The sequence below is a fragment of the Lampetra planeri genome, chromosome 66 (assembly GCF_965212315.1).
Source record: "Lampetra planeri chromosome 66, kcLamPlan1.2.h2, whole genome shotgun sequence".
Lineage (NCBI taxonomy): Eukaryota > Metazoa > Chordata > Hyperoartia > Petromyzontiformes > Petromyzontidae > Lampetra > Lampetra planeri.
The window spans coordinates 1959770-1971934 of record NC_136172.1 but is presented as its reverse complement, the minus strand read 5'-3'; the positions used below and the strand labels follow the sequence as shown (position 1 = coordinate 1971934).

The 12165-nt window shown below is 53.4% G+C and overlaps 1 protein-coding gene across 1 annotated transcript in view; it reads left to right on the top strand.

Moving 5' to 3' along the window:
• Positions 1-12165, top strand: part of LOC144737252 (BCL-6 corepressor-like) — a 15577-nt gene extending 3412 nt beyond the window's left edge. The window contains exons 2-7 of the mRNA XM_078619973.1: positions 57-248; positions 707-873; positions 1418-1563; positions 7276-7353; positions 10339-10519; positions 11847-12165. Coding sequence (XP_078476099.1) covers positions 57-248; positions 707-873; positions 1418-1563; positions 7276-7353; positions 10339-10519; positions 11847-12165 — 1083 coding nt within the window. The remainder of the gene's footprint in view (positions 1-56; positions 249-706; positions 874-1417; positions 1564-7275; positions 7354-10338; positions 10520-11846) is intronic.

The following is a 12165-nucleotide window of genomic DNA, read 5'->3' as shown; positions in this document are numbered from 1 at the left end:
GGCGGGGAGGCCACCGCGTCACCTCCGCTGCTGGCTGGGGGTGTGGGGGCTTGCAGGCGGCGGTGGCGGCGGCGGGCGACCGGGGGGCCTTGCGGAGCCGCCTGGCAGAGTGGGTGCCCGAGGTTGCAGGGGGCGGAGGGGGGGCGGGGGGGGCGGGGGCACGCCCCCCCCCTGAAGCGAGGCGCCTCATTGTGAACAAGAACGCCGGGGAGACGCTGCTGCAGAGGGCCGCGCGGCTAGGATACCGCGTGAGTGACTACAGCCGCAATGACGACTACGACTACAGCTACCACTACTGCCACTACTACCACCACCACTACTACCACAGCTACAGACACAACTACAGCTACAGACACAACTACTGTTACAGACACTAATGCTGCTACTGCAGCCACTACTACTACAGCCGCAATGACGACTACGACTACCACCACTACTGCTACAGACACTACCACTACTGCTACAGCTACTAACACTACTGCTACAGACACTACTACTAACACTACTGCAGCAGCGACTACTACTACTGAAGCCACTACCACTACTGTTACAGAGTCAACTACTACTGCAGCCACTACTACAGCCACCACAACTGCAACGACCACAACTACATCCACAACTACAACCACCACAACCACCACCCCCCGTGTCCCCTCCTCCGTGTCCCCCCCATGCCCCCCCCCCATGCCCCCTTCCCCCCTACCAGGATGTGGTGCTGTACTGCGTGGACGCGGGGGTTTGCGACGTGAATCACCGTGACAACGCCGGCTACTGCGCTCTGCACGAGGCCTGCGCCAGAGGCCACATGGCCATCGCCCGCGCGCTGCTGGCTCACGGGGCGGACGTCAACTGCAGCGCTCAGGATGGCACGCGGTGAGGGCATGGGGGGGGGGGGGGCACGCGGTGAGGGCATGGGGGGGGGCACGAGGAGGGGAGGGCACAGAGGGGGGGGGCATGGAGGGGGGGGGGGGGCATCAGGGGACATGGGGACACAGAGACACGGGGAGAGGGGACACGAAGAACACAGACACATGTGCACACCGGGACACCGGGACATGGACATGGAGACACAGAGACACGGGGACACAGAGACACGGGGACACAGATACATGGAGACACAGAGACACAGAGACACGGGGACACGGGGACACAGAGACACGGGGACACGTACATGGGGAGATGTGGGGGGATGCACGGGGAGTTGATTGAGAGGGGGAAGGGGGTGGTGGAGGGGGTGGGAAGGTTGAAGTGGGGGTGGAGGAGGATGAGGAGTAAGTTGAGGAGTGGTAGGAGGATGGAGAGGAGGGGGTCAGTGGAGAGGGAGGTTGAGGAGGGGGTGGAGGTGGAGGGGGTGGAGGTTTGACGCGATCCCCGTACCCCCCCCCCGCCCCCACACCCCCCCCCCCCGCCCCCCCAGGCCGATCCACGACGCGGTGGAGAGCGACCGTCTGGAGCTGCTCCGCCTGCTGCTGGCATGTGGCGCAGACCCGGCCCTGCAGCCGTACTCAGGGCGCGCCCTTAGCACCATGGTGCACAGCGTCAGCATGGGGGCATTCCTACGTGGTGAGTAGGGCACCGTGCTCACCACACACTCACCACACTCGCCACACACTCACTCACTACACACACACTCACCACACTACGCACACACAATCAGCACACACTCACCACACTCACCACACTCTCCACGCTTACCACACACTCACTTGCCACACTCACTCACCACACTCACCACACACTCACCACTCTCACCACACACTCACTTACTACACACTCACCCACTACGCACACATAATCAGCACACACTCACCACACACTCACCACGCACTCTCCACGCTTACCACACACTCACCACACACATTCACCATACTCGGCACACACACTCAGCACACACTCAGCACACACTTACTTGCCACACTAAGTACACATTCTCAGCAAACACCCTCACCGTTCACCACACACTCACCACACACACACATCTGCCGAAACCCACTCTAAGTCTGTTTAGGCTCCGCCATGTGAGCCATTTGGAATTGGAGCCGGATGCGAGCTCTTCACTGGGGGTGATGCCTCGCCGGCTGCATTGAGCAGTGTTGTCACTCGATGTTTCCCATTCTTTTTGCCAGAGGGAAGTTCTAGCGGAATCCGTTAATGTGGTCAGTGGGGCACAAGAAGCTGTTTCACGATGACAGCGGCTGACGGATGTCCCACTCTATGACTTGATGGCCGTGGTCACGTGCTACCCTCCTCTTGATGTTAGGGGGCGCGATGCCAGATGGTGCAATGTAGGCAGGGAACAGGGGTGACTCTCAGGCATTGTTACAATTCTGCACGTGTCATTTAGGGCATGTTTACTGTGGGTTGAGTGTCCCCCGGGTAGAGCACGCATATTCAGCCACAGAGAAACAACGTGCAAAGGCAGTGGTGTGTCGAGTGGATGGATGTGCTCCACACTTTTAATTTGGAGTTTTCGCAGAATGTTGTTTTGTGTGTTTAACACGTAGGCTTTTGCGACCAATATCATCGATAATATAGGTTCTCTGGGTCAGATCCCATAAATATAAATGTGTGGTTAAACCCACCACCACCCGACACAGCCAATTAGTAAGGTTTGTCACGTAAACAGCTATTCGTTACTAGTGTAGTGACGAACTCGGAGAAAGTAAGACTTGGAGGCACTTGGGATAACACACAACACCCTACGTGGGTGCACACGATTATTATTATTAAGTCCGTCTATTGTCGGCGGCACCACTCGGTTAGAACAGTTGGTAGGCGGCTGTCTGACGGGCAGCGCCCCGTGACCATGAAGACGGAGACGACGACGAGGGGATGGGGACGACGATGGACTTGAGCAGCACGACGGGATCCCACTTCCAGCAACAGCCCCGAGGTCCCCCACGGGGACCCCTCTCCACCCTGGCCAGCGCGGCCTCGCTCCGTCCAGGCCACGCCCCCTCTCCCCCAGGCCACGCCCCCTCTCCCCCAGGACACGCCCCCCTCTCTCCCAGGCCACGCCCCCTCTCCACCAGACCACGCCCCCTCTCACCCTGGCCACGCCCCTCTCCCCAGGCCACGCCCCCTCTCCACCAGGCCACGCCCCTCTACACATAGCTACGCCCCCTCTCCACCAGGCCACGCCCCCTCCCCACCAGGCCACACCCCCTTTCTGGAACCTACCAGCGGGTTCTCGAGGCTTCCCGATGGGCCCGCTCTGTGACCTTTCCCCTTTAGATGTCCCCCTCTCGTGTCTAACGTGGCCTGCTGACGTCAGTACTGCCGTACACCACAGTTACCCTTTTTCGCCAGTAGCCAGCGCTATGCCACTACACTAGTACAGCACACCGGTGTGTTGGAGAGCAAATCCACAACATTTGCCATCCGAGTATGACGTTGGGCCAGTAATTACAACTAGCGTCATTAGGCGGCAGCAAGGTTTGTGGAGAAATTCTCCTGTTTCGTTCCCTAAATAAAGGGATGGATGTGATGACATCACTTGTGAGTCCTTCACGTGTGAAGGTGGGATTATTGATTACATATACATTACAATGGGTATTCATTGCCAGTTGGAAATTAACATGCATTATGCATGCATGCACATTGTTGTTGTACCTCCTGTCATTTGAGCGCAATAAAACAGCAGTACTTGTAATTTTCTGTGTGAAGGTAATCGCCATTGACATATGGTGACCTGTATAGGCATGCCTTTACACAAAGTATTATTTGATGATTCGCTTCCAAGCAGCACTAAGCCTGTAGCTATTCGAATAGAGCCAATTATTTATATTTCTCTCAATTTCGATAGATTCTCTAATTAGTTTTGTCCAGTAGTAACTAGTTTCACACAGAACTTCAACATTATTAAAATCAATTGAGTGTCCTTGTTGGCACGCGTGTTCTGCCACTGCCGACAGTTGTATTTGGGAGTATTTAATATTCCTTCGGTGTTCTTTTAGTCTCGTGCTGATCATTCGTCCTGTCTGCCCAACATAGAATTTTCCACAAGTGCAATTAATCCGGTACACATCCTCCGTTGATTTGTGTGTTGACCTTGGCTTTGATATTTGAAGTGTGCTTTTTATAGCTGAGTATACGATCCAGTGTTACCCCGAGGTACACTGGATGACTCTGGTGTTCTGGTTTCTCCCGGTGGCAATTAGATGTCGCTCTGCACCCCAGTTTTTCAGGTGGAAGGCACAGATTTGGTTTTTACTTATTTAGGTAGCATCTTGACATCTCGTCCATTGCCCTCTCCAGGATCTTCTCTGTGTTCTCGAAATGTCTCTGCCCTGTGGTGATAGAGGTCGTCAGCTGAGATGAACCGCTGATATTCAGGAAGTCGCTGATCATTGGTCTCGATATTGAATAAAAGTGGGGCGAGCACACTGCCGCCTCGTGGTGGCAAGTCATTGCTTTGAGAATGCCCGTTTAGTTCCACGTAGAAGCATCTATTCTCTAGGAGGCTTCGAATAGTCTGGCAAAGGTCTCGGTCGCCAGTCATGAGGTGTAGTTTGTGGATCAAAATGTGGTGTTGAAAAGTGTCACATGCTGCAGATAGATCAACAAATGCTGCGCCGGTGATCATTTTCTGTTGGTAGCCATCTTCGACGTACTGTGTGAGGTTTAGTAGTTAGCTTGCACCAGTTCGGCCAGGTCTGAAGCCCCGCTTGGTCTCGTATGAGTTTGAGATCTACCAGGGATGAAATTTGTTGGAGGATAAGATGTTCTAAGAGTTTGTAAATTATGCTAAGGAGGGAGATCGGTCTATATCTTTTTGGTGATGAAAGTTTTTTCCCTGGTTTGGGTAGAGCTACAACTCTTGCCTTCCTCCATGCTGATGGTATCTGTTTACTCGTCATACATGCGTTGAATAGGTGAAGGAGCCATTACTTTGCAGCGAGTCTTCGATGTTGTATCATCTTAACTAGTATGTCGTCTACCCCTGCTGCCTTCCCTTGTTTAAGTAGGCCTATGCCGGCTGTCAGATCCTCCGTAGTAAATGGGCGGGTTTAGTCATTGGGTGGTTGGTTGTCGGGCGGTATAATAGAGCGATGGTGTTCTCCAGTGTCTCTTCTTTGCAACTGCTTCCCATTGTTGAGCAGTTGTTGCGCAACCTGGTTTAGCAGTAACGTTTGAGACAGCTGGAGGTGGAATATTGTCACCTCCTACTAGTTTTCTTATGGTCGCCCAGGCATTCTTGCTGTTATGTGTCAGATTAGTGTCCACGATCATATCTCTCCATGCATTGTGTCGCTCTAGTTCTATGTTGTCTATTAGGTTTTCTCCAAACGTAATAGTGGATTCTGATGAGGGGTCGAGATGGTATTCTTTCTCATCGAGAGCGTACAGCTCAGATGTTGTGCTTGACATGCCTGGGATGTATCTTGTGTGGCAGCCCTCGTGAAATCATTGTAGTTCTCATGGGTGGGAGTGATGTCCCTGATGGATTTCTCCACTGCCTCTGTGAAGGCTTTTCAATTGGCTTTTTTCAGGTTGAATCGTCTGTGAAATGGGGTGTTTTGCACTGTTATTGGTGACCCTAGTTTGATGCTTATAGGGCAGTGTTGGGTGTTAGGCATGGGTTATAGTATTCACTGGCGGAGCCAGTGGGGGGGGGGGGGGGGGGTGGGGGGGGGGTGGCACGTGGCCCCCGCAGTGATCCGATCGAAATCCATAATTTTGATCTATCATTGGGGTTTAGTAATAAATTGGCATTTTGCGACCCCACTGCCACACTGCCACTGTGTAGCATATTATTACGTGCCAGGGACTCCATGAGATGATAGGACAATAGTCTGAGTCCATAATTGGCAATAAGTAACGGCAAAGCGGTTATAAGTGACTCACAGAATTGTGCGCAGTTGCGTATACAGGACACGACTTCCCTGGAGGCATTCACCTTCAGCGAGCGCGATGCCGATCACACACGGTTCGAATTCGACCCTCGATCGATGGCTGCGCCATCGCCGCACACGCGTCGAACAAAAAGCAAGGGACAAGTCCTTACTTCCTAACAACTCCTCTATCATTTTTCATGGCTGGAGGTATTGCCCCCCCTACCTGAAAATCCTGGCTCCGCCATTGCTCGCACTGCTTTCTGGCACATGAGCACATTCATGAGTTGGATCCTCTTCTCCAGCGGGAGCGGCCGCTGTTGACTGACTTGGGAGGTTGTTTGGCGTCATGTGCCAGCGTCAGGTTACTGGACTCTGCCCATTGTTCCACTCGGGGTGCCGGCATTGTTTTGGCATCATATCCCTAAGCTGTCTGATGGGAGTTCAAGTCCCCGATCACTAGGCTATACCTGCTTATACAGCCATCCAGTAAAATCTTCCACCCTAAAGTACTTGACGGTTGTTCATGCGATGATGTTACTGTGATGTTTTTGAGGCTAAGTGTGATGGTTTCGATGTTGTTCTTGCTTGTGTTGGGGTATGCACTTTCTCAATTTTCAGGTCAGGACTTGCAATACTGCCTTAGTCTTATTTCAGCAACGAGTGCTTTCCCCTCAATGGTTGGGCGGGGGTTATTAGGACCTTTGCGTGTCTCCTGTAAGCATGCAATGTCCTGCTCCTCTAATATAACTGCCTTAATGTCAGCTTTTGGCTGTGAGTATCAATATTAATTGAGAGGACTGAGAGTGCCAACTGTTTTTGTCCACGCCTTTCTTGGGTAGACGCGGTTGGTTTAAGAGTGGTTAATAGATTTGGCCTTCTGGGGAATAACCCTCCAGAAGTTACCAGGATGCACCGTGAGGAGGTATCTATTATACATCCCGAATAGGCGTGGAAGTGGTGGCGCAGCAATTACCGCTGCACTGTGCTACCAATCTGGCTACCCGAGTTTGATTCCCGCTCACGGCCAACACCAGTGACAGTTATATGAACCGGTACTGGGCCTCCCCTAGGTCACCTCGGCCTCAAATGAGTACCCGGTGCAGTGTGTAAACATTTCTACTAGGGTGACAAAGGTGGCCGGGCGTGGTGTTGGCCACCCACCCCCTCATGTGCCACAGTGCCAGCCTTAAAAGTTGCCGCTACTCGCGAACAGCCCTTGGTGGTGAGTAGTGGTGAGGAGGGTGGTGAGTGTGTGGTGTGTGAGTAGTGGTGAGGAGGGTGTGTGGTGTGTGAGTAGTGGATAACAGTGACCGTGGTGGTTCGGGTTAGTGTGTGGTGAGTTTGTGGTGTGAGAGTGGTGGTTAATGGTGAGTGTGGTGGCTATGGTGAGTGTGTGGTGAGGGGTAGTGGTGAGGAGGGTGAGTGTCGCCCCACACAGAGTACCTGCTGGATCTGCGGGGTAGAAGCCCGGACGACCCTGGAATCTGCTGGGACTTCCACGGCAGCGAAATCTTCGGTGAGTGTCAGGTAGTGAGTGTCAAGAGAGTGAGTGAGTGTCAGAGAGTGGGTCAGCTCAATAGCAACAGTAAGAGGCTGCTAGACTTTTGTGCAGCGCGTGGGCTTGTAATTACCAACACACCGTTCCAGCATCGCTGCAGCCACACAACATCATGGATGCACGCCAGGTCCAGGCAAAAACATTTGCTGGACTATATAGTGACGGACCAGTGGATTTGGGCCCATGTCCTTGACACCAGAATCTACAATGGAGCTGATCTGCCCACTGACCATCAGCTTGTCATCTGTAAGACACGTCTGCCATTATCTTGGTTCTTTCGGTAAAGTCACGTAGAAGGGAAGTAATAAAAGAATAATTATTTTATTATGTTTTATTTTTATTATTTTATTACTTCCCTTCTACGTGACTTTACCGAAAGAACCAAGAAGATGAATCCCTGCAGTCACGAAAGCTTTACATCGAAACGTCTGCCATTCTTCCACTCTAGTGGTGGGTGTCCATATAGGACCCCATTCAAACTCACAGTGGCCTGGTCTCAGCTAGCTGAGGATAGTTGCAAGCAGATATTTAAACATCACTTGCAGCCGGGGTTGACATCGTCCTCCCCTCCTGATGTTAAGGGGAAATGGGTGAGGTTCAGGACTGTGGCTCATGCAGGTGCAATGGCTGCATTGGGTATGCAGTCCAGACCTCGCCAGAGACCCTGGCTTATGAAGGAGGCGTTCCGGCTGGTTGAGAGAAAATGACAGACCCACTCCCGTTGTCTATAGCATCCCACATCAGAGATTGAGGAGGCTTACCACAGCCTTTGCTCGGAGATTCGGAGAGCCGTGCGGTGCTGCAAGGATGAGTGGTGGGCACGGGTTGCTGAGGAGATGGAATCTGCCTCAGTATCCCGGAATAACAAATTACTCTTTAATTCAATCAAAAAAGTAACTTGCATTACCTCACCTATCACCATCCTCAAGGGAAAGAATCGTGACATGATCTCTGACCTCCAGGAACTGGTCTGTAGGTTTTCAGAGTATTTCTATGAGGTCTTGGGGGAGGGGAATTCTCTCAGTTCAGACAACATCATGGGGACAACCCTATTGGCAAAAGTAGCCACCCCTTGTGAGTGGTTGGCTGAGGTGCCATCTGTGGAGGAAGTACGAGGTGAGATCTGGAGACCAGGAAAAGCGCCAGGCAGAGATGATCTCCCAAGCGAAATGCTGAGCGAGGGTGGCGTCTGTGTGCTGACTGCCCTACATGACATCACAACTGTCTGGACCACAGGATGGGTTCCTCAGGATTTGAAGGATGTCCTGGTGGTCCTCCCTTTTCAGTGTGCCGGGAAAGGTCCTGGCAATTATTATTCAACATCGACATGTTAGGCACACTGAGGAGATGCGTGCGCAGCCCCAAAGTGGTTTTCAGGTCAGGAAGGTCCTGCACAGATGCCATATTTTCTGTTGGTCTACTACAGCAGAGGTGTAGGAAATTCCAACAGGACTGACATCTCTGCTTTATTGATCTGGTCAAGGCCTATGATACCATCAATAGGCCTGGGCTCTGAGTTGTTTGTACTTTCGGAGTCCCTGACTCTCAGCTCACAATTATTAAGGGCCTTCATGATGGTGGGCAGGCCTGGGTAAAGCTACGGGGCTGGGAGTTGGATCCATTTCCTGTTCACCTTGGGATGTCCTCTGGCTCCCACATTATTTTACATATTTTTCACCACGTAGTTCAAGAAGCCTTTCATGGCTATACCGGAAGCATCCCCATCTGGTACAGATACAATGGGAGGCTGATAGATGCCTGGTTGCGGACAAGGGATGGCTCCCTTTTGGTCAACCATGTTATGTATAGTGATGGTCTGGTGATTCCTGCTCACTCAAGAGGAGGAGTCGGAGGCGCTGCTGCTGAAACTGGAGTGTGCCACTAAGAGGTAGAGCCTTACAATCAGCCCCACCAAAACTAAGTACCTGCCGGGGTATTTTGTGCCATCAAACACTCCACCCCCTCAACTCCCCATTGGTGATGGGGCAGTTGTGGAGAGAGTGGAGAGTTTTCCTTACCTGGGCAGTGTGCTTATGACCAGCTCTGGTTTGACAGCAGAGAGGTCCCACTCCGAATTAATTGAGCGGCAATATCTTTTCATCAGCTGCGTAACGCTCTGTGGAAGCTACCTGGTCTGTCGCTCCAAACGTAGCTTCTGGTCTGCTCGGCCACAGTCATGCCCTCCCTTTTCTATGCTTGCGAAACGTGGACCCCCTAATGGAACATCTTCGCTGATTAGAAACATTCAAGCTGGCCTGCGTACGATCTGTCATTGGTTTAACCAGGCTTGATTGTGTGAGGGGCTCACAAATCATTGAAAGATCTGGACAAAGTCCCACCGGTGACTTCTTCTGGCAGGCAAGGCTGCATTGGCTGGGTCATGTAGCCCGCATGCCCCGCCACCAAATGCCCAAAACAGCTTTTCTTCAGCTGGATAGAGTGGGATAAACGGGCATGACATGGGCTGTAGAAGAGATAGACTGATGCGGTATAGGATGATGTGGAGCTGAGTGTATTTTCTGACGACTGTTACCAGTTTTGCTAAGATCGGCCTCTATGGAGGAGGCTCGTAAAGGACGCTACTGGGCAGTTGGAGGCAGTCGCCCTCCAACAACAACAGAGGACAAAGGAGCGATGCTCACAACAACAAGCGGAGCACCAGGCAGCTAAAATGCAGCAAGTCAGCACAGTAGGGGGTACAGGTGGTGCATCTACCAGTCATCTCAGTCAGCCAACCCATGGCACCTGGGTCTGTCCCATAACCTCCTGTTAGCGAGGCTTCCACACTTAACGTGGCCTCAAAATGCACCTGGCCTGGCACAGGCACCGTGGTGATGTCAACGTCACTTAATGGTGAATGGCGAGTATTGGTATATGTGTGTCTACTATGTTTGTGTACTATGTGTGTACTGTGTGTGTACTATGTTTGTGTGTGCTGTGCAGAAGAGGGTGAGGAGCAATGCGGCTATGCGGTTTTGGCCGCCCCTCCGGGTCCGGGGGCAGGTGGGGGAGGGGCCCCTGTGGGCCCCGGGGACGGAGGCGGCGACGAGGGCGGAGTGCTCTTTGAGTTCTCATCGGAGCCCCAACTCCCGGCACACCACGTCCAGATCTCCCTCTCACAGGGGTCAGCCACAACTACCACACAACCACACACGCACACAACCATACAGTAACACAACCACACAATCACAACCACACAACCACAACATCACAACCACATCCTCACAATCACACAACCTCAGCTACCAGCACACCACGTCAAGATCTTCCTCTCACAAGATCATCAGCATATGTAATATGGTTGACCAATAGGGAGCCATCCCTCGACCGCTCCCGGAAATTGATGAACCTCCCATTGCATCTGTACCAGATGAACATTCCACCGATACAGCCATGGAAAGATTCTCAACTACGTGGGCAAAGATGATGTTGTATATTGTGGGAGCCAGAGGACATCCCTGTCGCACCGCAAGGTGAACAGGGAATAGCTCTGACTCGTGGCCACGTAGCTTTACCTGGGCCTGCCCACCATCTTGAAGGTCCTTAATGATTGTGAGCAGAGAGTCAGGGACTCCGAAAGCATGAAAGACAACCCAGAGCCCAGGCCTATTCATGGTATCATAGGCCTTGACCAGGTAAATAAAGCCGCTTGCAACTGTTATCAGTAGTGAGCTGAGACCAGGCCACTGTGGGTTTGAATGGGATGCTAAATGGACACCCACCACAGCAGTGGACGAATGGCAGGTGCATCCTGCAGATGACAAGCCGACGGTCAGTGAGCAAATCAGCTCCAGGGTAGGTCCTGGTGTTAAGGACGTGGGCCCACATTCTCTAGTCTGTCAGTATATAGTCCAGAAGATCTTCTTTCTTGGACCTGGTGTGCATCCATGATGTTGCGTGAATGCCCAGACGCCGGAAAAAGTGTGGTTGGGTATTACAAGGCCACAGGCTGCACAGAAATCATGACCCACTCCGGCATACAAGTCACCCAACAGGATTACTATCCCAAGGAGGCCACTTCAGCTAGCACCTGGGACAGGTGGTCATAGAAGGCATCTGTCTTATTGGCCTTGCCTGCATCCCTTCACTGATGTTTATCTTCGGTACCACCACCACCACCACCATTCCTCGTCTCCTGTCACCCCACAGCCACACAGACCACACAACCTCAGCTACCGGCACACCATGTCCAGAGATCGCTCTCCCCACCGCCACCACAGTACCACCAATCGTAGCCCTGCTCACACCACTGTCCTGAATTCAGCTAAGTCTACCTCGTGTCTCTCCCTGGCATTTCCTCATCCCCCCCCTCCCCCCTGTCTTCCCCCCCCCTCCCCCCTGTCTTCCCCCCCCGCTCTCCCCATGTCTCTCCAACCCCCCATCTCCCCCCTATGCCTCCCCCTATGCCCCCCCCCCCCCTACCGCGTCTCCCACCCCCCCGTGCACCCCAGGCCCAGGAACTGGCTGCTGCTGAGCGAGGTTCTGTCGCGGGTTCGCCTCTCTCTGGCCGCGTTCCGTGCCGCGCTGCCCGGCGCGCTCCTGGCCAGTGCCCCACGCCGACTGCTGCGGGCGCAGGCGGCCGCTTCCCAGCTGGGGCCTGCGCCGGCGGGGGACGGTGGGGGTGGAGCAGCGGAGGAGGATGGCAGGGGGGGTGCGGTGGGGGGTGACGAGGCGGGGGGGGACGGTGCCGCGGTGCGGCTGGTGCAGCTCACGCCAGACCTCATGGAGCTGCTGGGTTCCTCCGTGGAGACGCTGCCCTCTGGCTGCTGA